The sequence below is a fragment of the Drosophila rhopaloa genome, unplaced genomic scaffold (assembly GCF_018152115.1).
Source record: "Drosophila rhopaloa isolate 14029-0021.01 unplaced genomic scaffold, ASM1815211v1 contig_2, whole genome shotgun sequence".
In the NCBI taxonomy this organism is placed as follows: Eukaryota; Metazoa; Arthropoda; class Insecta; order Diptera; family Drosophilidae; genus Drosophila; species Drosophila rhopaloa.
Window position 1 is genome coordinate 8,206,601 of NW_025335083.1, and position 27,015 is coordinate 8,233,615.

Below are 27,015 nucleotides of genomic sequence, written 5' to 3' on the forward strand. Positions count from 1 at the left end.
GGACCCCCTCAGAAAAGCGCAGGAAACGCTCCCAAGCCTCACGACCGAAATCATACCCTCAAGACTGCCAGCGTTGCCCCCCTCAAGACCCTCCCCATCCCGGCGTTGCCATTTTTCTGTTGTTAACAGTGTTCAAAAGGAGTATCAGTGGCTCTAAAACTAGACTGACAACTGACTCTCAAACTAACGATGACTGAACCTACAGATGGCACATGCGAAACAATGCTGCCATCTGCCGAACAATATCTGCAACTTCATCCTGTTTTCCGTTATTTTTCAAACATAGTAAATGGAGTGGAAAATAACAGAGCGGTATCATTAACAGTGCATGAGATCAGTAGTAAGATTTTCAAAACTGTTTAGAGATGGAAAAAACATCGATTGTTCCCGGCTAATCATCGATATCACCGATATGTACATCGATTTAGGCATCGATGTCTCTCCACCACTGATGGCTCGGCCATTTCGTTTTTGTCTTCACCCCAATAAAGTTGATAGACCTACAAGTAAGATTTTGCGAGTGTAATTTTATGGGAATTAATTGGTGTAGCAGTGAATTAAATGTGCTTTTGGACAGTCTGTGTTTTGCAAAATGTTATTTGCTAATTTAATGTGGGAAATTAAACGTGATGGAGCGTATTTTCAAGAAAATCAATATTTCCCTTGGAGCACCACGTGTTTCAAAATGGCGACGCTAGTGAAATATGGAATGATAAATATCTTGACTACCTTTTGCGGTTTCCACTAGATGGCATAGGGAAAACTGGGGATTTTCCATTATCAACGCAAAACTAACATAATTTTGGTCTCTTTCAGAATGGCGGACGCAGCTCCAGCCCGTAGTGGATTCCGTGGCGGATTTGGCTCTCGTGGTGGTCGTGGTGGACGCGGTCGTGGCCGTGGACGCGGCGCCCGCGGACGTGGCGGCAAGGAGGACTCCAAGGAGTGGGTGCCAGTTACCAAGCTAGGACGCCTGGTGCGCGAGGGAAAGATCAAGTCCTTGGAGGAGATCTACCTGTACTCGTTGCCCATCAAAGAGTTCGAGATCATCGACTTCTTCCTGGGCTCCTCGCTGAAGGATGAGGTGCTGAAGATCATGCCCGTCCAGAAGCAGACCCGTGCTGGTCAGCGCACCCGTTTCAAGGCCTTTGTGGCCATCGGCGACAACAACGGCCACATTGGTCTGGGAGTTAAGTGCAGCAAGGAAGTGGCCACCGCCATCCGCGGAGCCATCATCCTGGCCAAGCTGTCCGTGGTGCCCGTGCGCCGTGGCTACTGGGGCAACAAGATCGGCAAGCCCCACACCGTGCCCTGCAAGGTCACCGGCAAGTGCGGCTCCGTCTCCGTGCGCCTCATCCCCGCCCCCCGTGGTACTGGCATCGTCTCGGCCCCCGTGCCCAAGAAGCTGCTGACTATGGCTGGTATTGAGGATTGCTACACCTCGGCCCGTGGCTCCACCGGTACCCTCGGCAACTTCGCCAAGGCCACCTATGCCGCCATCGCCAAGACGTACGCTTACCTCACCCCCGATCTGTGGAAGGAGATGCCCCTGGGCTCAACCCCCTACCATGCATACTCGGACTTCCTGTCCAAGCCCACTGCTCGTCTGCACGCCGATGCTTAAATGACCCCCATCGAGGCCAAGCAATCCAGAGTTTTTGAATAAAGTCATAAACATAAAAATATAAAAGCTTTGTGTTATAATTGTGGCACTTGGTAAAGTTACCTTAAAGGCTTTTTTTTGTATTTGTTGAATACGCCACACAAGGATGGACCTTGTTTTCGTGTTTTGTCAAATTATTTCTAAAAATCCCATGGTCTTTGCCTTAAAGTTATGGAAAAATTACAGACATAAAATATGTCTTTTTATCAGCATCATTATGCGAGTCGCTTAAGACTTCTATTGACACGTATTTAAAATGATGGTATCTTATTAATTGTTGAGTTCAAATATATTTGAAGAATTTGTCTGGATAAAACTGTGTAGTATTGATAAGAACTGTGATACGGAATGGTAACTATCACATAAACCACAATGAAAATACAACCCACTATTCCATATAATTAAAAACGCAGTTTGCCGCTTAAATTAATTTTATATTTAAAACATTACACTTAGGATTGATAAGCAAAATATCTACGCCTTCACTCCGTAGGCCTCCGGCATCCGCTCGATCGCGTACTTGTGCGCCGCCACGTACATGATGGGCACACCCGGAATCTTGCGGATGCGGTTCTTTAGGTCCTTGTCGTTGGTGGCCACGATGTAGCACTTGTGCTGGCGCACCCGCTCCACCAGGCAGTCGTCCGCATAGGTGCCCTTGTGCAGGCAGGGCAGTCGCTCGAACCGCGGATCGGAAATGATGCGCAGGGCCAGCTTGTACTTGTTGCCCAGCTTCTCAAGCTCGGCCCGCACGCAGTCAGAGATGTAGGGTATGCACTTCGCGTACAGGCAGTCCATCATTCCCTGCACGATGTCCAGTTTGTTTTTGATGCTAAAGTTGATGAAGTTCGTGTCCAAGACGATGTGGTACGGCGGTCCCAGCTGGGTGTTATACTGGAAGAACAGGGCGGAGCTCTGCTGAGTGGCCTCGTGCACCTTGAGCTGGTGTGGATCCTCAGCCTTTTTTCTTTTGACCCGAATCTGATCCTTAATGCGAGTGTCCGTTGGCTTCATCATGCGTTTCAGTTGCGCATTGCGCTGTTTCTTCACTTTCTGCGTCTTCTTGTGCTTTCCCTGTATTACAATAAAAGGTGTTAGGACTCGAAAAACGATGTGGAAAAGTATAATTACCATTTTAATGTGTAATTTCTTGAAAAATGTAAACAATTTAAACACACGTGCGGAAATTATTATGGTGATCAGCTGGGAACAGCGATGATTGGATTGGACTATCGGTACATCGATTACAGATATTTATCGTTTACAAAATAAAATTTCAGTGTTCTTCCGATACGATATTTTTATGGTTGCATGCCACTGTATCGATAGTTCGCCGCCATTTTTATATACACTTTTCCTTCCACGTGCATTTACGTTCCTCGTTCACTTTTTTTCGAAAACTCAAAGGAAATGGTAAGTCCGCTTGAGCTCGGTTAGAATTTTTAATTAAAATAAATTCAAAGTGATTTCAATAAAACCAAGTGTTATGCCTCAAAATGATGAAACTGATGACGAGACTGAAGGGACATTTTCTCGACTTTGCGTTGTATCTTTCAATGCTTTGTTGAACTATATTTGTTCATTTAAGATGAATCGGCAATCTGATGGCATACACCTCAAACTATATTGTTTATTAGCTTCAACTATAATGTGTGCTAAAGTTTATATATTTCTTACAGTGAAAACTATTGGAAGCCGTAACCATTTGGTTAAATTGAATTTAAACGTGCCATGTGCATGTGAGACACCTCGGGACAACACGTGAGGTCTTTGAGACACCTCGGGACAACATGTGAGGTCTTTGAGACACCTCGGGACAATATGTGAGGTCTTTGAGACACCTCGGTCCATGAGCCCTCGGCTTAAACTTCTAATATTGGAGGTAAGATATTTTTTTTATTTAATAATTTGTGCTGTTGTGATGAACTTTTACACAGACCTGTACCGAGATCTAGACTCGTGTGGAAAAAATGTAAACTGATACCATTAAAAATTAGATATGTTATTTTAACCTATGTATGTCCATTAGTATTAATACATTTTTTTTCTCTTGTTTTAGGCTATGATGTTACCGCGATGTCAGCTTTCTTATGGTTGAAAAAACTACAGAAATTACCGGCCGGATTGAGGTTATGAGTGATTCTCATTACTTTGCCCACATGGGCATTTCTAATACAGGTAATTATTTTACCCTTTTTATAAGTATACCTAAACGTCACTGGTAAAAGTTTAAAATGATGATTATTTCAAATACCTTTTGCGGTTTCCACCAGAAGGCTTCGGCCTAAAGATGGTTTTTGGCGTCTGACAACAATTTTTACTATAATTTGTGAATGAAACTTTGAGCTTTGCAAATGCTTATTAATATTTGTTATTTCCAGAATAACTGATGCAATGGACATTTATATATCAATATCAATTGATTGGATTTGTTATAATTAAAAGGTATTATTTAACAATGATTATTTTTAAAAAAGCGATTAAATGATGATTACCTTAAACACCTTTTGCGGTTTCCACCAGAAAGCTTCGGCTTAAGGATGGGCTAAGGCGTCTGATCGCTTTTTTTAAACAAAATATTTTTTATACGTAACTGGTTTACAAATGCTAACACTTTATTTACTTTCATTTCAGAATGAACACCAGAGAGGGCAATTCAAATAAATATCTGGATGTTTTTGTATACACATTAAAATAAATAAAATAATAAAAATGCTTTATATATACCTTAATTAAATTATTAATTTACGGGTGGGATGGGAAAATTTACAGGCCCAGGAAGTTTTCCTTCTTAATAAATTTTTGGAGACCTCATCTAATGAGTATGGGTCAGGATGACAGAAACAGACCAAGTTTTATCTATCGTCGGAGTTTTTGATGCATTTATTTTTTGGGCCTCGAGTGGGAATATAAGCCGTTATATATTTTGTTACCATAATCACTTAACAATTGGTTTAGGGAGTACTTAGCGAAAGTAAGCTAATAATAAAACAAATAAGGCCTTTCTAGAGAGTTTATTGAAGGTAATAAAAAAACGTTTTTCTTTTGCTTTTAGATAATTTGTTCATCATTTTGGAAAATTACCTAAAAGCATAATTAACATATTGATGGATTGCAAAGGGTTCAAATAAAAATTGTATGTATTTAAAATTACGCGCCTAATTATCATCTCTATTGGACACCCCCAACTTCCGATATCGATAACATGGAAAATGAGACGCGCCGGTTTAATCAAACCGCTGTTGCGTATAAATAACAACAAATCACGGGTCTGGAGAAAAAACTACGCAACCCAAGTAGATTCTAACTTGACCGAGTGTTCGCTGGACCCCAAGGAGTACGTGGACTTCAAGCGGCAACTGCGGCAGCTCAATTTGCCCCACAAAGATGGACACACGTGCTTGCAGTTGGAGTGTCGCCTGTGCGAACGCAACAAGCAGCCGGCAACAAGCGCCCAAAAAGGCGGGGACCAAGGGCCATTGGCTTACGTAAACAAGCGGACGGGTGAGTATACCTAGTACTAATCTTAAACAGATTCGTTATATACTTAATCCTTCATTTTAGGAGCCGTCATCTGCCCCAGCTGCGATGTGAAAACTTCACTGGCCAATGCTTTATTGGCCTATCAGTTGCCCACGCCGGTTGGCTACAGGCGACCCCCGCAAAGGCAGCCGCTTTTTGAATCCCGATTCTCCCATCTCGTTCATGTGACCGCCGAAGCCTGCGAAGCCCTGGGCATCAAGGGTTTAAAGGAGGACCAACTAAATGCCATTGGAGCACAGTGGGAACCGGAACAACAGCTGCTCCACTTCAGATTACGCAATGCCGCGCAACAAGTTGTGGGTGAGAAGGTTTTGTATCTGGGCGATCGCCGCGAGGAGACCTTCCAGGGGAGTTTGATCTCAGGTCTGCTCATTCACGGCGGTGCAAACAAATCTAAAGCAGTCCTAGTCAGTAATCTACTGGACTTTATAGTCCTCGCCACACAGAATATCGAGTCGCGTAAGTAATATATATTATATTTTTAGTCAATAGCTCTATCTGCAATCTGAATGTAAATACGCTTCTTAGTGGATTTATAAATGTTTTATATTCATTGTTCCTTCAGACTGCGTAGTTTGCCTGCCTTACGAGTTGAAGACGCTTCCACAGGAGTGTCTTCCCGGCCTGGAGCGCTTTAAGGAGCTGGTCTTTTGGCTGCACTACGATGCCAGCCACAGCTGGGATGCAGCTCGAGCATTTGCTCTGAAGATGGACGAAAAGCGTTGCCTGTTGATTCGACCCACTGAAACAGAACCTGCGCCCCACTTGGCTCTCCGTCGTCGTCTCAATCTGCGACACATCCTGGCCAAAGCGACACCAGTGCGGCACAAGGCCATTACCACCTTTGGCGCGATGCGAAATGACATCCTTAGCGAGTTGCAGAACATCGAGAAGGTCAATGGTGTGAAGTGGAAGCGCTTTCCAGTTCTGAACAAGCTGCTCAAGGGCCATCGGAGGGGAGAGTTGACCATCCTAACAGGACCCACGGGCAGCGGAAAGACGACCTTCATGAGCGAATACTCCCTTGACCTAGCCATGCAGGGTGTGAGCACGCTCTGGGGATCCTTCGAGATTCGGAACACCCGGTTGGCGGCCACCCTGCTCCGCCAGTATGTGGGCTACCCTTTGGACGATCGGCTGCAGGAGTTTAACCACTGGGCAGAGGAATTCGAACGCCTTCCGCTCTACTTCATGACCTTCCACGGGCAGCAGCCCCTTAAGCCAGTGCTGGAGGCCATCGAGCATGCATCCTATGTGCACGACGTGATGCACGTGATCATCGACAACCTCCAGTTTATGATGGGCGTGTCCACGCATCGGGGCGACAAGTTCTGGGAGCAGGACTCCATCATAGCAGCCTTTCGCTCCTTTGCCACCAAGCACAACGTGCACGTGACACTGGTCATGCATCCCCGAAAGGAGCGGCAGGAGGACGAACTGACCACCAGTTCCGTTTTCGGAACAGCGAAGGCCACTCAAGAGGCTGACAACGTGCTTATTATCCAGGACAAAAGACTGACGTCTGTGAGGGGGAAAAAGTATCTGCAGATAGCCAAAAATCGCTATTCCGGCGATCTGGGCATCATGCCCCTGGAATTCGACAAGGATGGATTAAGCTACTCCTCCCAGATCCAGAGTGCCAAGCGAAAGCGGGAAAAGACACCATCAGAGACTTAACTTATTTTGGCATTTGTTGTACTATACGATATAATTATACTGTTGTCTATGGCTAGGTTAGGCTTAAGTGAATCCCTTAATAGACCGCATCACGTTGAGCTCTGCTTGTAGTTCTTTATGTTCATGATCTTCTTGCCGCACATGGCGCAAATGGCCTTTTTGTAGGCGCACGCTTGGCAATAGTGGGCGCCCATTTGGTGGACTTTTTGCCGACATATCCTGGAAAGAACAAAAATCCGTTTCAAGATGTTTTAATGGCTTCTTGTGGAGCTCTCACCGGCAGGGCGCCAAAGCGGTGCCAATGGGATTGTAACGCTCGCGGGCCGAGGATAAAGCCTTGTTTTCGTTTATTTTTCGTCCTCCGGCTGGGGCTGTGCTCGTTCTCCAAGGATTAGGTGCCGAAACTTTGGACAATTTGGCCTCGCACTTTTCACAAACCATTTTTCTTATCAATTATTGTTTTTTATTTACGTTTACTAAATCAGTGTTACCCCAGCGGTAAGGGTAAAATGTTTTAATTATCGATGAAAATGATGTCTTATCGATTATATGAGTGCCGTAAATATTTTATAGCAATTAATCTAAGCATGGTATTTAAATTAATGAATTCAGAATTACTTACAACGGGCTGTAAAAACTTTTGCTAGGGAATATCCTTTTTAATGGTCATTAAAATAAAAATTATCCTCGATGGCCCATATTTCTATCGAAATTTGTGATCGTGTTATCGACCATCTCAATTGCAAATTTGGGCAAAAACACACAAAATGACGACCGAAAAGAGCGACCAACTGAGGTAAATTACAATAAATACATATTCAATGACGTTAAATTTGAATGCCCTTTTGCTTACCAGGCAACAACTTATTGCGGCCGTGGTGAAGAAACGAGCGGCGATTGCGCGGGCACAGGAAATCGTGGTGCGACTCATGGAGCCGGGAATTCCGGAGCCCGAGTTTTTGTCCCTGGTAAACTGATGCAAATCATATGCTACTTGAGGGTATTGAGTATTTCCTGTTTTTGCAGCTATGGGAGATTGGACCCCCAAATTATTCCGACATCGTGGATGAGCGAGATATAAACAAATTGTGTGGATATCCGCTGTGCTCTAACGTTCTAGAGAAGTAAATAGTGCAATCGAATCATATGGTGATTCTTTTATAGCTACTCTTTTAAACTATTCTTTTAGCATTCCCAAGCAAAAGTATACCATATGTGCATCCAAAAACAAGGTATACGACCTGACGGAGCGCAAGAAATTCTGTTCCGGCTACTGTTTTAAGGCCTCGGAGTACATTAAGGCCCAGGTGCCGACATCGCCGTTGTGGCTGCGAGATCGGGAGACGAGACCCAGCTTCCATTTGCTGGCTCGAGGTACTTGACGACTGATATACATAGCTCTCAAAGCGTTTATTTATTTCGTATAATAAGCATTAAGACCATTTGTTCATTACATTACTGGATTTTCGATGTGGGATTATAAACCCTAGGGATTAAGACTTAAAAAACTATTCGATCTTGATTAGATCATGATTATATTGTCGCGCTCTAACGTCAATTCAGCTTCGCGCTTGGCATCTTCCTCTGACCACTCGCCGCACTTGCTGAGCACGTCTGTTTCCCGCGGTGGTTCGGTCTAAAGTTGACGGAAAATTAGTGGTTTAACAATCGAAGGAGACATACGGGTTTTATATATAGGATTGTTGTACTTTATTTGGCATTATTCGGTAATATATATGGCTATACCTCTTTGTCGTTGGCAGCCAGTTTGGTGAACATGTTGGCGTAGAGCTTCTTCTCCTTGTTCTTGCTTTCCTTGAGCTTCTGCTTGCAGATAATTACTTGGTTAGCAGCGGCCTTGTTGCCAGGTTCCAGTTGGATGACCTGAAAAAATACAAAGTTGTTTATAAAACAAAAAAAAAACGCGCTAGGTCTAACAACCTTTTGGAAGTCCTCCAGGGCATCTTCCAGCTCATTAATAGTCAAGTTGCATTGGCCACGACGATACAGAGCCTTCACATTGCTCTCATCCAAAGCCAAAACTGCATTGCACTAAAATATTCAAAAACAAACTTAGCATGTAATTTGAAGTGTTGAACACAAAGACCCACCTCCTGCTTGGCTTCGAAATGATCGTTGGACTTCTGATGGCACAAGGCAATGTTGCTGTGTGTGGCCACCTTGACCTTCTTCACCTCCTCGTTGGTATCGGCTGTATTGGGCAACAGATTCTTGCACTTGGTGTACATCTTAATAGCCAGGGCCCAGTTCTCCTTCTTGAAGTAGTTGGTGCCCTTCTCCTTATAGGCCTTGGCCTCCGCCAAGCGCTCCTCGTCGCTTAGCTTCCACTCCTCCAGTCCCTTTCCGCAGTCGAGTAGCTTCACTGTATACTCCACTGCGGAATTGGGTGGGATCTTGAACTCCTCATTACCCTCTGCTCCAAATGCATATTTGGGCTGGATTTTGATTCTATGTTGGGGGTTTTTAGTTTAGTTTTACTAAATTCTTATGAGGAAAATGATCTACCTGGAGGTCTCGCCAATGTTCATCTTCTCCAGAGCAATCTCCAAGCCCTCGACAATACCGATGGCTTTGCCCTCGCCATAGTCGAACTCCACATCGCGATCCTCAAACACATTGCCTCCGAATGTTCCCGAAATGTGAGCTGAGTTTAGAAAACCACATAAGATAAAGTTAACCGCATAAATGTGATAAACCAACCTTTGACGAAGGCACCATCGCTGGGAGTGCGCTTCTTATCGCTAGGCTCCAAAATGGTTCGGTCAATGCTTCCGTCCTGATTCGGACTTAAATCCTCGCCCTTCCAGCCTAGCATCTCCAGCTAAGAATATAAGTTTTAAGGATTAGCTTTGACAAGATATTTTGATTTGGGTATCAAAGAAATATAAAAATTTCTCGATGAGTAAAACTGTTTTTAAAAACTCAAGAAGAGCACGCTTTAAATTTGAATTGAATAAATTTAACACAGGTTTTGTAGAACATTGAATGATTGGTTCAAAACAACTGATTATTAATTTTATAATTAGTTCTAATAAAAATTAATTCCAATCCTAGTACCATTTATTATGTTTTTAAGTGTTTTTTTTTCAATTCAGTTTAAAATTATTTGATATGTTTATCGGATTTAAAACCAGAGTTTTTCCAAGCACTTTGTTTCTAATTCTGAGTTTTATGAGAATGTTCTAGACATGTTTGACTATATAATCGTATTTTAAAAACTTAAAATCATGCAATCCCAAAAATACAAACGGTACCCAAATTTTTCGAATATTCTTCGCTGTAAATTTGGTCTAATAAAATATACCCTTTTTTCAATGAAAGGAATAGAGATATCGTAAAACCTACCTCAAAAATCAAAGTAGCATCCGGCGGGATAGCGGGCGGACTGCCGGCAGCGCCGTAAGCGTAATTGGGAGCACATGTGAGGAAGCAGCGCTCGCCGAGCTTCATGGTGGCCACCCCCATGTCAAATGCCTTGATCACATTGCCTAGAGGAGCACGGAAAAAATGGAACTACATCGAAATTTCGGGCAATTGTAGAGCACTCACCTTTGCCAAGCGGAAATTCGAAGGGCTCGTTTCGGCCGACGCTGGAATCAAATTCCGTGCCATCGACCAGGCGACCTGTATAGTGCAGGGACACCGTGCATCCGCTGTGCGGTGTCTCTGTGCCCTTGCCCTCCTGCAGGATCTCCTTGAGCACGCCGCCGTCCCCGGACAAGTCGATTTTATTTTCTTCCGGCATTTTTCGCTGTTTAATTCGCACGATTTGATGACAAAGTGACCGTTGCTAGACGGTTAAAACATACGCTAGTGGGACCTTTCAAGAGTCGCTGCCAAAATACCAGACAGGGGATTTTCCTTAATTTATCGAATGAATCTATCTTGTAAAACAAATCGTGGTAGTGAAATTGGATACACACAAAAATCAAAGACCCAATCCCCTCTTAAGCCGTTACCTACTGATCTATCTCACAGATATATCTTTCTATCTCGAGCTCTCGAGAGGTATTAGCGCTGTATACTTAGGATTGAACCAGAAAACGTTTGTCTCCGGTTCTCGTAAATAAAAAACTCTGTATATAAAGTTTACCGTTATTGGTTGGTTCAATAAAAACGATATAAATTTTGTAAGCAATCACAAAAGAAAGGACATTTCATAGTTGATTCTTTTCATCTTAAAAAATCAAAAAGGACTAAAAACCCCGTAAATTATCTCCTAGTACTACTTTTTTCTAAAAGGATCATCTCTGCACCATAACAAAATATTCGCAATGTATAAAAAATTTTATATGGTTTTGTAATATTATCAAGAATTTTTTTACCATATAAAATATATATCACTTGACGACGGAGAATACTATATAAAATCATATTTTAAGTATTTAATTAAGCTTTACCTAATTATGATTTGGTGAATAAAATTTGTGTCCAATCAAGGCTCGCAAAAAATCAAATTTATCTATATATCACCATATACATTTATTTATTTATATTTGCATTAAATGATTTAACCCAGATGAATGACATCTAATTTATACGTTTTCATTTCTATATAAAAACAGGTTACGGACGCGAGTTCAGTAATTGTTCATATATTGGTTAATCCGTTTAAACCCCAATTAATAAAATTAAAGAAAGTCTGCTGTGCATTTAATTGTGATTGCTCTCACACTCATACCCAAATAGTCCTACAAAATTGTATCCTGCCAGGGGCTTTTGTATGCATGTGCATCCTTATAAATGTGTGCAGCATGCATCAAATATAATCCTGTTATCGTTTTTGTTATATTTGATTATTTTGCCCTTGGCTTTGGCAGTGCCAAGTTCCATTTTGTATTCTAGCAAGAACAACAAAATAAATTAATGCACTTAATTTTATTGGTTTCTATAATTCATGCTCGTAAGCTCGTCTGCTATAATCTCTGCAGAGTAGGGCAATTGGGGGCTTATGGCAATGGACATTCGGCTATTTTATCAAGGTCAACTGGGATGATAAAAATGATAAGTGTGTATTTGTTGGTGGATTCCTTCATGGCAACCCGATGTGGCTTTATTTTCTTTGATTTCCGCGTGTGTCTTGATAAATCGGCGCAGCTGACGCTGTCTCTCGTCTTTACTAAAATATTAGCCAGTCATCAACTACCGTTTCATCCGAGCTACAGCTTCTAAAAGCCCAGGGTTTCGCACACTTGTCGCTCATTAATTAGGGTTCGTCAGCTCGGAATTCCACACTGAAACAGAAGGCAAAAAATATTGTAAACTGAATAGCCAATTATATGATTTTATGGCTCAAAATGTATATTTTATTACCTAATGGCGGAGTATTTTTTTCGTTTTCTGCAGCACACAAGTTGTATGTTATTAATAAGAATTGTATTACACAAAAATAAAAAATAAATTTGCTTTTAAGTTTCAGGAGTTACACGATGATCTTTCAGTTTTCATTACAAATTACTCATACGCAACGTTTGACAGTTAGAACTTTGTTTAAATAAACGCCATCTGGGTAAAAACAAAACATTATAAAGTATAAGCGAGAATCTTTTATGCGAAAAAAAGAAATTGTTTTAAAACATTTCTCTAGTATAACCTTCCAAGTTCCAAAAAAATGTATTTTCTAAAACAGAGGAGAGAAAATTGGTAATGACAAGATGTATACCTCAACGATATACTGTTGTTGTTATTTTGACTTAAATGAATATGTTGCATTTTTCTAAACTTTATTTAATCACCGAATTCTCTTGAAATCTGAGTCAAAAAAATCAATGTTGGATTTATCTGTCGAAATTCTTAATTCTTAGCTTGTTTGCGAACACCTGTTTATGTGATTTTGAGTCTGCAGAGGTATCTCGGGTACCCCCGAATATGGCATGATAATTTTTTGAGTGCCTGATGCTGTGTCCCTGTCCAGGCCCATTATTTTTTCAGGTATAGAGACATTGACCAGCGACATTGCCGCCCACTCACGCTGCCGCAGTTGGCGTCGTCGTTGCTGTTGCTGTTGCTCGTTACTCGACTGTAAACATTCCAGCGCAGCTTTCACTCGAGTCGTTGGGCTCGGGATTGAGTGGCACGGACCAGGGCATACACAGGCCCCCGAGTCCACGGTTATGGATATCTCACTCGGACGGAGAAGGATAACTCACTCGAACGCTCGGCACCACTCGGCTGGAAGCTTCGTTTTCCGTTTTCCGTTTCGGATTGAGCCACTGTGGATGCTGCGTGGTTCGTGGTCCATGGCCGTGTGAAAAGCTGCGTTGAGCGCATTAAGTCGTTAGGGTACAACCAGACAGGACGCACTTTCTCCGAGTTGCCGCCATTCGCCTACCTTGGCGTGTGTGTACCGTTAGTTCAGCTGCCTGTGCAGAGTGGGAAAATTAAGCGGGGAAGCCCCGAATCAAAGTCAGCTAACCAAATCGAATCGAGTTGGAAGAAACTTTTTGGCTAGTGCGTGAAGAAACTCCCAAAATACTTAAATCACTCCCTCTGTGGCAGCTCCCGCGCATACAAGTGTGTGTAAGTGTCTGTGCGTGTGTGTGTTCGTTTCCAAAACTTCAGCTCGAGTGTGTTCACAAAATATACAAATTATTAACCAAAAAAAAAAGAAAAGAAAAAATTATACAAACGACCACTAAAAATTGCATTCAATAATAGCCAATTAAAAATGTTTGCTTAAACGAACCAAGGTAAACAGAACCAGCAAAATTGTTGCTTCCTCCTGCATTACTCCTCCCAGCTTTTCCGCTTTCCCACTTTCCCACAAACCAATGCACTCGCTCTGGTGCAACAGCTTAAAAGTATGCTACGATTTTTCCCACTCAACATTTCGTGTAATTGTTGCGCCTGCTGCATGTCCTGCGACTGGGGAATTGTTGGCTTTTTGCAAGGAGAACGGAAAATTAAAATTATTTAACAAGCATCTAGTGAGCAGTTCGCACTGAAATATGCTGGCAAAATTCCACATAAAACACCACAAACTGGCTGGAAATTTATTTTACACAACTTGGTTTTGTTATTTCCCGAGATATTTTCGTTTGCCTGGGCCAAAGAGTTTATTTCGGGATTTGGTTTAGCTGCAAAAACAATTCAATTTAAATTTAGTTTTATTTGTGGTAAGCCACAAAGAAAATAACTGAATTTGAAGAGTGATAAAATTGTATAAACATACGCAAGAAAAATAACATCAAGTTTCCCAGCGAATTACCCAATCGGCCAACGAAGTGCAGTTCAGTTTTCGGGGTCGTATTTGGCTTATAAACTGTTGCTTCTGACAGTTATCTCCACGAATCGTAGCAATTTTCCCAGGCTGGCGGAGGGAAATCCCAGGCGATTTCCTTCTTCCCCTTTAGTTCCACTCGCTTGCACATTTTTTCTTCGCTTTTTTCCTCCCTTTTTGGGTTGAGCTCTGACTGATTGTTTTATTGGAATCGAAATCAGCGCGACTTAAGCGCGCTTTCATTGCGATTTAAAACGCACATTTTTGTGGCTGATTGTTTGAAGGGGTTTGGGGTGGGCCTTTGATTGTATCCGGATGCGCTGTTGCTGCGATAATTAAAATTTAATTGTACACAACTTAAATGGCGAATCCATTGTGCCGAGATTGTTGCCAGTGCTCTCATACGAAATTGCAGTTTTGCGGTTTTCGGTTCTGGTTTTCCCCGAACTTTCCGGGCTCTCCTTATGCAATTAACATTTGCACTGTTATCAATCAGTTGGCCAAAAGAAAAACTTTTTTTTTAGTCATTTCCTTCCACATCCTTCATGTCGCCTTCCTTCTTCGTCTTTCGCCTCCTTATCATTCAATTTGGCAAAAGGGAAGAAAACTTTTCTGCCAAACTAACAACTGGCGAAAGCAGCAGCCACACATATAAGGAAAACACACAAAAAAAAAAAAGAATTGAAAAAGCAACCAGAACGCGGCGTGTCTAAGTGGGCGTAAGTGGTCATGTATATGTGCGCCTCTGTGTGAGTGTGCACATGCGAATATTCGCATGTGGCTGTGTGTGGCTGTGTGTCTCGTGTTGAGTGGCAAGTTGTGTACACACGCAGATTTTTCATCAATCATTTTGCTTGACTACGCCTAGTTCACATTTTAGGGCATGTAGTTTAAAAATTGGGCCGCAGCCCATCAATAGTTTGGATGATGGACGGGGAGGGGGTTTCTGGGGAGCGCGTGGTGCCATATGAGATGGAACCGTATGAGATGGTGGCACTCGGAAACATGAGACGAATGAGGGAGCTCGAATGGCGCCTAAAGCGGGAAAAGGCGGCCACCCAGGGGCTTACTGCTTTAAGACCTTTAAGGGTCTCATATAAAACAGCACAAGAACATTTTCCAAGGGGCACTGACTATGCCTTTTTGTATTTATAGACTTTGAAGGTATTACAAAAGAACAATTTTCTTTTAATGTATTTAAACAAACTTTAAGTTATGCATTTTTTCAGCATCTTAAGTAGCTTTAATTATTAGTTTTTGTAATATAAATAAATTTAAACAATTTTATTGTTCGATTCGTGATCAAACAGACTCGTTTCATTTTCTCAAGTCATGAGCCAATAAGTCAATTCACATAAGTCATTTAGTCATTTACCTTATTTAATATACGCCCATGGCAAATTAACGTAATCACGTTTGTTTCTGAAGTAGTGAATTGCATAAACCGACAATGTATGCCTTGCGCGTTAAGTCTTGATGTGGATTGAGTTATCGAATAAGGGTAACTTCATAAATATAATATTTACGTAGATGAAGTTTTTAAAATTAAAAAAAGAGACAATATCTTTTATTCAATAATTATTTACAAATTTTATAAACAAAACTTTGTAATAAATGGTGAAAAGTTTTTAAGTGAAATAAGTTTTTCTATGAACTAAATGTAATACAATTTTTAAAAATTGTGTTTTTTTGTAATCCAACTATGCTTGCAAATGTTTGATTTAAATTCATGCGTACAATTTTATTGGGGCAACAACAAAATTATACGTATAGGGCAATATCCTTGCTCTATAGTTCTTTTCATATATAAAGATGTTTTAATTTTTTTGCGACCTTTTGTGATAAATCGTTATAAAATGTGCACCTTAACTAGCTTCAGGCAAAATTCTCGATTCACAGAAAACTATTATACAAAATTGGAGTATTTGTGGAAAATAGTTATTTCTTTCAAGTGTGCCATTGCTCTTTTTCGATCGATGTTTTTACTTCAGGGCTGCTGTTAATAAATAAAAAGATTTAATTGATTGATAAATGAAATAAAGAAATCCCCGTTCGAAACATTGTTAAAAAGCAAAATGAAACCGACTTATACATTTTATTTTTAAATGTTTATAAATTAATGATTGTTGTCTTTGACCTTATTAAATGAACAGATTTAAATTGTTTTAATTTTAATATATTTTGAATTCTAAGTGGCTTTAAAACTAATGTAATTAAATAAAAACTTTATGTTACGATTGGATTTTATGTGGGTGTTAAAACAGGAAATTTATTGATAGAGTTGAAGTGGCTGGACAGGATTGTTTATAATGATTTCGTTTTGGACTGTTTCGAATCTTATTGTCCTTTTCTAGTTGGCTTCTGGCTTAAGTTTCTGCTTTTTCCCTTTCGTCCTGTTCGATTTAGCATTGGAGTAGACATAATAAAGAGCTGAAATGGAAAAACGGTGTGTGTGTATGTATGGATCTGCCTTTATTCTAAACGCTAAAGACACACAGACACAAATAAATGGAAAGCAAATACATACGCAAATGGAGTTGTCGAAATTGCTCCACTTTGCGTGTGTATACACGTGGGTGTGTGGGTGTGTTGGGGTGTTTGTGTGCGTGTCTATCTGTCTGCGAGAATCCAAAAACCCGAATCCAACCCCCGTCATCAACCTGCACCGAAGCACTTAAACCTAAACACGTTGTCTGTGTTGGTGTTTGTGTGTATTGGTGAGTCGTCCTGTTCGTCCCTTTTACTGGCGTCTACGCACAATATGTTTCGTCTTTAACCCAACCGAAAGCTTCGTCAGGCGAGAGCTTCAAGGAGTCCGGAGTCCTTGCTCCTTGTTTCTGGATCCTTGTGGAAGTTTTAATGTGATTCCTTCGTATTAATTTCGACATCGTCATCGTTGCTGCTGCCTGCTGCCCTTTGCCCTTGCCCCCTTTCTCCAACCACCCCCCCACCCCTCTTTTCCGCTCTCTGTCATTTTCTATTTTTCTCCTTACGCACTTTTTATTGCTCGTCCTGCGTTTGCCTTCGTTTCTATTTTATTTTAACAACATCTTCGTCGCCAGCATGGAATTCTGTCGAGCTCGGCGCTTTGCCTCCGCTCCAACTTAACCGTTACCCATCCTTCTCTCTCCCTCGTCCTCTCTCACTTTCTCCGCCCCGCTCACTTCGGCTGTGTGCATGTGTGGGTAAAGTTTTTTGTTGCTCACACTTTTATGTTCATCATACGAAAGCGCGACTTTGTTGCACTAAACGTAAGTTGGAAGATTTACAACTTTTTGGTTTAACACATGCACTGGATAAGGGAAGGAAAAGTGGGGTAGGCTGTTGGACAGACAGACAGACAGACAGACAGGCAGTTGGGGATGAAGGCCACGCTCACAGTCTTACAGTCTCACAGGAATCGCACAAAAAACACTATACGAAGCCACGAGGGAATGCACAAAGTATAAACCTCATCACATTGAGGAGTGGGGTAACCTTGCTCCCGTGCCAGAAACTTATCCTTAAAAGAAAAGTTATTATGCATAAAATACAGAAATAAAGGTATAAGCAAGGCATTGCTGTTTCGCTTTTTATTAGCCTGAAATGTGGAGTTTGAGCAATTAGCAAAAGTCGAAAATGTTGTAGCTGGAGCAAATAGTTTATGGACGGGCAGGGGAGTACCTGGAGGTGCAAAGTTGAAATTGTTTAGTACTTCAGTGAAAATGATGCGGCACAATATGAACAACTTCCGGACGGGTAATTCCTTTTTTACGAATGCAACTGCTGAAAACTCTCAAGTTATTTATTAAATGTAATATTGCGTAGGAATGCAATTGTAGCTTTATTTCTCTAGCTTAAGTTTAGCTAAAGCTCATAAAATACAGAGGATGTATATACAAATTTTCTTGCAGGCAGAATAATAAACTTTTTATAACCGTTACTCGTAAAGAAAAATAGTATACAATTTGAATTCGTAAAAAGTTTCAACCCTATAAAGTATATATATACAGAGCATCAACAGGCAAGTCGTTCGAGCAGTTTCCGAATGGACTGACCGTCAAAATGCACATCTGGATCTTATAAGCTCTAAAAACAGAATTATACCACTTCTATAAACTCCTTATAGATTAAGTTTATATTTGCATCTACTTGGAGAAATAGTAATAAATTGCCACCAGTTTCAATAACATTAAATTTCTTTAGAATGTAGTTTCGCGAAGCTTCGCCAATTTTTAATCGTCAGAAATATATTCACACCCAATATTCTGCATCAAAATTCTATGTTCAGCAAAATTATTTGTGCAAAGATTACGCCTATCAATATACGTTTTTTAGTATAGGGTCGTAAAAAGTTGGTCAGGTTAATGAATTTAATAAATTAAAGATTTTTAAATTTTCAAAGTTACACTTAATTTTTTGAAACAAAAATAAACTTTCGGAGACTATTGACAACACTTTTAAATGAAAGTGTTATTTCGTTTTAAAACGAACATGACGTTCTTTTATTGTGTCAAGTTAAAACTCTTAATAAGTTAAAAACTTACGTTAGAACTTTCACGTATGCTGCAAGTACGGAAAAAAAATTTACTATGCAAATATAAAAGCAATTATTTTAATCCTAACCTTAGATCACGGAAATTTCACCCGTTGTCCAAGTTTCAATTGACAAACAAAGGCGGAAAGTTTTTTAATTGCTCATTACGTCTGAATCAGGTTGCTGCACTTGCCGCAGTGGAAAAGCCGCAGATTTTCATCATACGTACATCAAAAGCATTTCTAATCAGCAGGCAGTCGGCAAAAACAACCACAGTAACAATGGTAGAACGGAAAGCGCAAACAAGTTGCAAGTTTACTTTGCTTCTCCCCTGGCATTCCTCTTTCCCCCCTTTTTTACCAGCTTTTGTTTCGTTTGCGTATGTACGAGTACGTACACAGAAAAAAAATGTTTAGCCTAATATAATAAGATTCCAGAACGCACTGCTGATTTTATATTGAATATCTAAAAGTAGGAGTTAAAATATATTTTAATCGTTTATATTCCTTTAATATTCTTTTTAATCAACGAAGTATTTTAACAGAACACTAATTGAAAAATATCAACTTTTTTATTCCTTTTTACTTGTGTGTATGTGTGCGTGGGAATTGGAGCACGTAACAACAAAAAAAAAACGGGCAGACACAGCACAGAAATAGAAATCATTTGAAATCATGCCGCACTCATAAAACACTTAAAGGACAATTTTGCTGTCATACAGAAAAAAAAAAGGGGAAAAGCTGCTCTTGCTGGTGCTTTTTCTTGGCAGTCTGGGGTTAATTAAATAAATTCCTAAGCCACTTTTGCCCGAGCAGAAGCTTCATAAATTTTTGAACAAATACTGCCAAAAAAAAAGGAAAGGAACTCGAATTGGTTATACATAAATATTGGTGTGCGTGTATTGTATGTAGGGGTTTTCAGCAAGCTTTCACCCGCAAGACAACAACAAAGGGCTTGCAACAATTGGCAGGACTCTGTTTGGCTCTTCCAAGTGTAAACAGAAGTTGAGTTTGCCGAGTCCTTTTCCAATTCCACTCTCTGTCTCTCTCACTTTCTCTTTGGCTCAAACCGAGATTCGGGGAAACTCACTCAAACGTTCCATCAATGAACCGATGAGTTCTGTGCCACTGATAACAGCCGCACACACACACACACACTCACTCCACGGATAGAGCTGTTTAAAAAGATGTCCTGGCACAAAAAAAATACACCGATTCCTAAGAGTAACAGCGCGGAAAACGTTTGATAACGCCGCGCGCACAAAAGTGTGCTACACAAAAGCGAGCTCGCTCTCTCTAACTCCCTCTCACTCACTCCTCACTGTCTGTGTGAGCTTCCTGAGTGTGTGTGTGTGTGCGAGTGTGTGGGTGGTAGTAAATAAGCAAAAGGCAAAGACGGAAATAAAAAGGGCAGCAAGTGGACAAGACAATGAAATTGTCATAAATAACAACGTTGTCTACCAACAACAGGCACAAAAAGCATCAACAACAACAAAACCTGGACGGACAGGATAACCAACAACAAAGGCCCAACTAGCTGAGTGACTGGGATTTTTTTTTCGGTTGCTGTTGCTTATTTTGGTGTCTCTTGGTCAGTAGCTCAACTCTTTTTATCATTTTTACCAGTCCCCCATCCCCAGGGTATTATTCGGGTAGATTAAGTTGATGGAACTCGCCGAGAACGATTCGGAGCTCTGAGGTGTATTTTATGAGAGAAACAGAGAAGTGGCGAAAGTGAAAACGGTTAACAGGGATTAGGGGTCGTTTTGGCAAGTTACTAAAGTGGAGAGCCAGACGTTTTATGTTACTAAATTTACCTATTTCTAATCTATAAAATTATTTAAAAAAAAATACTATTTTCGATGAACATTTTAAAAACTATCAATTTAAAATTTCACTAAAAACTATCCTCCCTTAAGGAAAATGTTCTTTAAATTGGAATTCACAGCGAAGCTCTGATACATATATTTCTCAAAATCCGAAGTTATCTAATTTCCAGGCCATCGATAACTGATTGATTTATGGGCAAAGTAAAAAAAGAAAACAAACTTTTGCTTGGAAAATAACTCAAGGGACTTTTATCATTCGAGTAGCTTCAGTTGAAACTCTTCTTTATTCGTTCACTCTTCCTTACTGGCTTTCCCCATCTCTACTCCTTTTATTTAAGTTGCTTTCTTTTCTTTTCATTTCAATTTTTTAGTTTGCCCAGTGTTCTCATAACGGATATTCGAAATGGCTGCTGCGGCGGTCTTAAGTGACTTTTGTCAAACTTTGTGCGCTCGGCTATCCAAACACGAGTACTTATAGTTATCGAAGGGGTCCAGAAGAGGTCCTGAGGGGCGGGAGGTGCAGGAAGATACTCACATTAAACTAATGTTTAGTTGGCAGTCGCAACAGTTTTGCGAGTGTTGCGACCCTCGAAACTTTGACCGTAAATTGTGGCACGTGATGGGCATTTGAAATGGAGTGGGCAAATGTCGTATGAATCGCAATGGTGGGGAATATCAGGAAGTGGCGCGCTATTATTGTCCAGAGGGGCGTGACCGAGGCAATTGTTATTTCTTATTTCTCCAGTTCTGAATCGAATTGAATTTTTATGGCCTGTGACAGTTTTGAGCATGGGAAAATATTTATTACTGGTTATTTCGAACAGAAATTCTCCACTCTTTTCCACTGATTTCCATGCAACAGGCATTGGAGAAGATACAAATCTATTCGATTAAGCAGATTGTGAATCCCGTTTAAGTAGTCTAGTATTTTAGGAGACTTGGGGGAAAATTAATAAAAATACTTGGCGCTCAAGAGCGAGTGGATAAAGTGGAAAGCTGGCTCCGCTCATACCATTGATTGACTTGCAGTAAATGAAACGAAAATTCATATTCCTCCCATAGTTATTATCAATAAACATTTAACTACGTAAATATTCACATCACTTTCTACCTCTCTTTCTCTCTCGTTTTTCTATCTCTTTCTGACCCGCCATACAGATAAAAATCCAATTTAAATAAAAGTTTTTTCGTTACATTCACCACATAAAGGCAATATGCAAATATTAAATAAAAAACACTCAGAAAATGTTAAACAAAAATAAATGAATGCAAATTAAAAAGCACGAGGAAAAACAAAAACAAATAACAACAGCAACAATGTGTTCATAACTATTAAAAAACGGAGATTAAAGATAAAAACAGAGGCTTAAAGTAACGCATTATGCTAAATCGAAACCAAACTCACTTGAATCTCTACTCTCGCATCCATGTTTCTGCATACGTATCTGTATCTGCATCTGCACCCGTACCCGCATCCGCATCTGTATCCGTATCTTTGCATCTGCTGAGCGAATGAGACGAAGTAGGAAACATGCCAGCTAAATTCCAATCCAAAACCCAGAATCAATACATCAATCAGTCCAGCAACAACCAATCAAGCAATTTTTTCATCAATTTGCAACTGCCATCAACTCATCAACAATAACAACTGCAAGCAGTACTGCAACAGCAATCCCAACTTAAATGCCAATAATTAAATGCACCCAACCTAAGCAAATAAACTAAAATAAATCTAACCAATAAACCTAAAAATAAAATAGCTTAACACCACTCGAAGGCGAACAAAAAGCGAGCAAAATTTAATTTTCATATTAATTATGGAACATTCATCAACAATTTTGTTGTGTTTGTTCCATTGCCAAAACAAAAAGGTCGCCGATTGTTTGCAGCTGCAGCAACAAGAAGACCAGCAACAACGACCACTGGGAAAATCAACAACAACTCTAGGGGAAACAGCAACAAAATCAACCAGAAGACCAACAACCAAAGCAGGAGCAGCAACATCAGCATCCCAGCAGCAACTTCTTGGACAGCAGCATTCAGCTTCATTTCGACAAAATTGCTGGGTAAGTGGAATTGGGGAAACAATTTGCGAGTGAAACGAAACGGAATGGAATAGAACGGACAATAAATTCAGCGAATTAGCAAATGCAGAAATTAAATTTCCACACAATTTTCAGAGTAGACAAGTCGACTGAACTGACACATATCCATACATACTCGTATAAACTATATATAGATCACTGAAAGGAGTTCATTTAAAACTGAAAAAGGGAATACCCTTACATGGTTAACGTGTGGAAGAAGGATATATTACAGGATAAAACGAAGATGTGAAGAATAAAAACTAGGAAGGTACTCAAAAGAGGTAGTAAAAGCGGTGTAAAAAGGGGTATAAATGGAAAGTATTTCCAATTAAGTGCACTTACTTGAAAAAAATACGATAGTGAATAAATGTGATGCGAATTAAAGGTATAAATTATTATTTAGTATTATTTCTTCTGTATCTATAATATTTTTCTGAAACGTTAAAAAAAATAACGAGTATTTCATAAATTTAATGATTTAAATTTAATTTTAATTATTTGCCAACGAACTTTTGAAAATAATCTAAAAATTGCACTATTTCTTGTATTATTATCTTTACCTTGAATTTTATGAGATTCCAACTGTAGCAAGTCGTTGATATCCTTATATCTGAGATTCGTTAGGGCAATGGAAAAACTTGCAACTTGTCAGAGTGACGCCTCGGCCAGCCAGCAATCAAATAGTGTCGAGCTCAGCGTTGTCGGAACTGAAAAAAGAAGTAAACTAGCTGAAAAATTTAAAATGGCATCAAGGCAGCTGCAGCATGAAAAACTGCAAATAGTCGCCAAACGCAATTGGAGTCGACTGTCTGTCGTCCAATCTTCCCCTCCTCTGAAGCTGATGCTGACCATTCGTTGTTGGTTGTTATGAATTTCATATTACACACGAAAATCCAATAAAAATCTCCGAAAGCAATTTTCCGTCCAACGGAAAGTAGAGTTACGGATGGGGTATAAAGACGTTTTTTAAATTCCTTACCATCAGCTGCATTTTGACTGTTACTTTTTAACCGTTTTGTGAAATTTTTGCCACACACATTGCTGACCAAAAAATGTGTTTTATTTACTTCGTTTTTTGTATGTCAACAACTTTTTCAACGGTTGCGGAACACGATGCATTTTGTAGCCTTTCAAATGCGATTTTTTTTATAGTTGTAACCCGGTTCCTGTCGCAGTACAGTGCCAAAAGTTGCTTAATTTTATTTTAATTTACGGCGGGGAACAGAAAACTGGACCTACTAAAAAAGTAGGCGAAACATTGGCACCACTAAAAAGTGGATGAAACAAATTCGAGTTGAGAGGAAATTACGAATTGAAATTTGCTGGTTCAGCATCAATTAAAAATGCAACGAGTTTTCCACTTAAATTGTTACGGCAGATTGGCGTGGATGCGTTGTTTTTCTATGTGAAAATGAAATTCAGCTTAATAAGGAAACTTCTATCAAAATGGATCAAGCTGTTAATTCGTGGATTTTAAGCCGAGTTGGCTGGGCATGTGACAGTTCGGCTGAAAAGTCCATTTCCCCAGTTGTCAAGAGCTTATAATAGTTTTCCACACTGTCCTCTGTTCCGACCCTATTCCCTTCAGTTGTTTGATGTATTTTCCGCATTCAGCCCAGTGCTCTGGATATCTCTAAAACAACCCCCATTGAATTCCAGTTGGTTTATTTCATTGCAGCCGAACTGTCGTATGCAAATCTGCTTTGCTGATTAAACCTAAATAATGTTGCCTCAGTTAGGAAGCCTTTCCTTTGCTGTGGCTCCTTTTCCCGAGTGTCCCTTGGATAGCCTGGTTCCCTTGGCTTCTCGGAATCTCCATTTCCATTTCCATCTCCCATCTTACATTGTTTTGTCGGTCGCTTTGAAAGATGGTAGTACTCTCTTTCTGACTGCCATGCAAAGTTTAACAACTTTGAATTGGACTTACGCAGATGCGACTTGGCAATAAGATCTGGAATTTATATTTACACTCTGGGCTTTCCACCAGCTTTATTTGCCATTGACAGAAGTGCGGATTTGTTCGCAGAATTATTGTTTATTAAATTTCTCTCAATAGAGAATCCTTTCGAGGGCATTCGTCCTTCGTTTCCTGCAAAAATTGCAGTTGCCCTTATCCTCCTTTGGCTTTTCCCGCCCTCTGCTTTGCTGCTGCATTTTTTTTTTCTTTTCCTCGTTTTTCTTCCTGCTAAATCTGAGACAATTTCCAACTTATAAGAGGCCGCCTCCATTTGTATAATAGCACAGGGTCCTGCATCCTGCAGCAACAGCTTCCGCTCGCCGTGTCCTAGCCACTTGTTGTTGCACACCCACACAGATGCAGGCCGAGTCACAGACACAGTGGCAGACCACTCACACCGAGGCCAGCCCATTTTTTGTTTTGCATTGCAGGATGCCTTTGGTGTATTTCCTTTTAGCCTGTCTGCTGCACGTAGTACAACATTTCCAATTTAATTTCTGTCTCAGTGGCCCCTCGGCTCCTGTTCCCCTCATCCGCATCCTACACCCATATCCTGGCAGTCTCGGTTGGGTTTTCCTGGCCGTGGCCATTGTCTTTGCCTTTGTTTGCTGTGCCATTTCCTTTTTACACCATGAAATTTACTCCAGTCTCTCTCTTTACTGCCTGCAATAGATTATAGTTGAATATTTTTGGTCGCCATTTTAATTAAACTGCGCCAATGGCTGCGAAATTGTTTATAATGTCAGCTGCACATCATCCTCATCATCATCGCCGCCATCATCAGCATCCGCATCTCTATTCTCTACTATGCTTCTCCTCATAATCGTTGTCATCCTCGTCCTCATCCGCTCGCCATATCCATCTCCAGTGGCAGAATTGGCAGGCTCATTATCGATGCGATGTCTGACCCAGTTGAGGGGCAACAGGCGGCTGGGGATGAGTTCGTGGCTGTTTTTTCGGGTACAAGGGTCACGAATCTTGCTGCGTTTAACCTTCATATAATTGAGATTTGCTTATGCTAAACCATAAATGTTAATTGTGTAAATCAGCTAAATTAATGAGATAAAAGGCTTTTAAATTTGTATTTGAAAGCCTTCTAGTTTTATCCAAATCTTGTTTTTAAGTTCTTATGTATAGAATTTAAGATTATTAGTTTTCCTACTAAATTAAAAATCCCAGTTCAAATTTAATTTTACAAGCATTAAGCGCCAAATTATTTTGTTTAATTAAGTTTTTTAACTGATTTGCCTTTACTAAGAGCCATAGTTAGTAGTCTTCTTTTCCTTATTAATGTATCGCAATCTTGGAGTATTGAGTTCTTACAACAAAGTTAAATTGTGAGTAGAGCTCGTACTAATATCATCACAAAGTTAGGTCAACCTCATTATTTACAACATAAACAAAATTAACACAAAATTTTATCTGAAACATTTTATTTTATATTTCAATCATGCCAGCAGTAAAAACAGTTTTATTTTCACGACAACTAATATGTGCCTTATTATCATAAAAAAAAACGAAAGAATAAATTCCATTGAAAATATTTCGTTTAGTTTAAGTTTACGCGTATGTTATTTTATAGGTATGTTGCTTAATGCTTTTGAATAAATCCTACTGTAAAATATATTTAGGGACATGCAAAATTCTTCAAAAATAATAACAAATCCGATTATATTTTGTGTTTCGTGAGTGCTCACGAGCCCATTTCCAGCTTCCGAAACAACAAATAAGCTCCTTTCTCTTCGGCTTGGGTTCTCTCTCCAGTGCACTTTTGCATTTCCCTTGTTGCTTGTGGGGTCGTTGTTATTGTTGTTGTAATTACATAGCACTTGTTGTTTTGGCTTTGTGCTAACAAAAGCCTTGACTCCACCACCCACTTCAGCGAAATGCGCTCTCAAAAAAAGGAGAAGAGGCGCCAATAACCTCACTCGAAAGGCAGCGCCCCAAAGTATGCAGCAGTATTTTGTCGAAATGACTTTTGACGTTCGCTCAATGGCAATATTTGCAGCGTCCATACGAATGTGTGAGTCTGTGCGAAAGGGTGTCGGTGTGTGTGTGGGTGTCTGGGTATTGAATGTGTATGTTTATCGCCATGTTAGCAGATGAATGAATGAATGAACGAATGAATGGATAGATGGCAGCAGGGCAAAGGCCAAAAGCGAACAGAGGCTCCCGAGTGCGTCTGCCATTCTGTCAGCCTGTCAGTTGGCGTTCTAATATCGAAAACACTCTAAATTCTATGCTGAAAGCTCATTTTACATGCAGTTTTACTTTGATTGGCTTTCGAATCGCACTTATCCGCTTGATTAGCTAGCTCAACGAACATTACGCAGTCAATCAAAGTTTGAGTTTTGACACAGTGCAAAATATAAGCAATATCGTTTACAAACCGAAAGCATGTTAAATCGAGGAACCGATTATAAAAGCTATTTACAAATCCTATGTTAATTTATTATAAAATGTTTTTTTAATAAAAAACACGTCCTTAGAAATGTTTGATCAAT

The 27,015-nt window shown here is 40.2% G+C and overlaps 7 protein-coding genes, 1 long non-coding RNA gene and 1 other non-coding gene across 15 annotated transcripts in view; 6 read left to right on the forward strand and 3 right to left on the reverse strand.

The window, feature by feature from the left end:
- Positions 1-816: 816 nt before the first annotated feature.
- Positions 817-1,690, forward strand: LOC108042903 (40S ribosomal protein S2). Its single transcript, XM_017121394.1, has one exon. It carries the CDS (start codon positions 818-820, stop codon positions 1,622-1,624), a length of 807 nt encoding a protein of 268 aa, XP_016976883.1. The 5' UTR covers position 817; the 3' UTR covers positions 1,625-1,690.
- Positions 1,691-2,076: 386 nt separating this feature from the next.
- On the reverse strand, positions 2,077-2,892 carry LOC108042904 (rRNA-processing protein FCF1 homolog). Its single transcript, XM_017121395.1, has 2 exons — positions 2,795-2,892; positions 2,077-2,737 (listed from the first exon to the last, which is right to left on the reverse strand). Exons 1-2 carry the CDS (start codon positions 2,795-2,797, stop codon positions 2,138-2,140), a joined length of 603 nt encoding a protein of 200 aa, XP_016976884.1. The 5' UTR covers positions 2,798-2,892; the 3' UTR covers positions 2,077-2,137.
- Positions 2,893-2,987: 95 nt separating this feature from the next.
- Positions 2,988-4,395, forward strand: LOC108042875. Of its 2 annotated transcripts, none has more exons than XR_001769228.1 (5): positions 2,988-3,076; positions 3,343-3,545; positions 3,723-3,841; positions 4,045-4,108; positions 4,298-4,395. It is a non-coding gene; the product is annotated as an uncharacterized LOC108042875 (long non-coding RNA). The 2 variants fall into 2 exon arrangements; XR_001769229.1 differs by having other exon boundaries at positions 3,034-3,076; positions 3,325-3,545.
- LOC123037854 lies at positions 3,154-3,270 on the forward strand. Its single transcript, XR_006417661.1, has one exon. It is a non-coding gene; the product is annotated as a small nucleolar RNA Z5 (small nucleolar RNA).
- A 431-nt stretch (positions 4,396-4,826) lies between the features above and the next one.
- LOC108042906 (twinkle protein, mitochondrial) lies at positions 4,827-6,993 on the forward strand. Its single transcript, XM_017121398.1, has 3 exons — positions 4,827-5,167; positions 5,228-5,665; positions 5,772-6,993. The coding sequence occupies exons 1-3, from the start codon at positions 4,876-4,878 to the stop codon at positions 6,881-6,883; spliced, it is 1,842 nt and encodes a 613-aa protein (XP_016976887.1). The 5' UTR covers positions 4,827-4,875; the 3' UTR covers positions 6,884-6,993.
- Positions 6,880-7,372, reverse strand: LOC108042908 (cysteine-rich PDZ-binding protein). Its single transcript, XM_017121399.1, has 2 exons — positions 7,161-7,372; positions 6,880-7,102 (listed from the first exon to the last, which is right to left on the reverse strand). The coding sequence occupies exons 1-2, from the start codon at positions 7,322-7,324 to the stop codon at positions 6,973-6,975; spliced, it is 294 nt and encodes a 97-aa protein (XP_016976888.1). The 5' UTR covers positions 7,325-7,372; the 3' UTR covers positions 6,880-6,972.
- A 198-nt stretch (positions 7,373-7,570) lies between these two features.
- On the forward strand, positions 7,571-8,336 carry LOC108042866 (putative RNA polymerase II subunit B1 CTD phosphatase RPAP2 homolog). Its single transcript, XM_017121341.2, has 4 exons — positions 7,571-7,679; positions 7,740-7,851; positions 7,910-8,007; positions 8,073-8,336. The coding sequence occupies exons 1-4, from the start codon at positions 7,651-7,653 to the stop codon at positions 8,263-8,265; spliced, it is 432 nt and encodes a 143-aa protein (XP_016976830.2). The 5' UTR covers positions 7,571-7,650; the 3' UTR covers positions 8,266-8,336.
- Positions 8,275-10,705, reverse strand: LOC108042862 (FK506-binding protein 59). The gene is made up of 8 exons (XM_017121338.1): positions 10,454-10,705; positions 10,250-10,392; positions 9,605-9,725; positions 9,410-9,548; positions 8,995-9,352; positions 8,825-8,935; positions 8,630-8,767; positions 8,275-8,519 (listed from the first exon to the last, which is right to left on the reverse strand). The coding sequence occupies exons 1-8, from the start codon at positions 10,647-10,649 to the stop codon at positions 8,406-8,408; spliced, it is 1,320 nt and encodes a 439-aa protein (XP_016976827.1). The 5' UTR covers positions 10,650-10,705; the 3' UTR covers positions 8,275-8,405.
- Positions 10,706-13,192: 2,487 nt separating this feature from the next.
- LOC108042861 (neuronal acetylcholine receptor subunit alpha-7) overlaps positions 13,193-27,015 on the forward strand; it is a 120,873-nt gene continuing 107,050 nt past the window's right edge. For all 6 annotated transcript variants that reach the window (XM_044460334.1, XM_044460332.1, XM_044460331.1 and 3 more), the window contains exons 1-2: positions 13,193-13,593; positions 21,626-22,533. The gene's annotated coding sequence lies outside the window, so the exon portion shown is untranslated. The remainder of the gene's footprint in view (positions 13,594-21,625; positions 22,534-27,015) is intronic.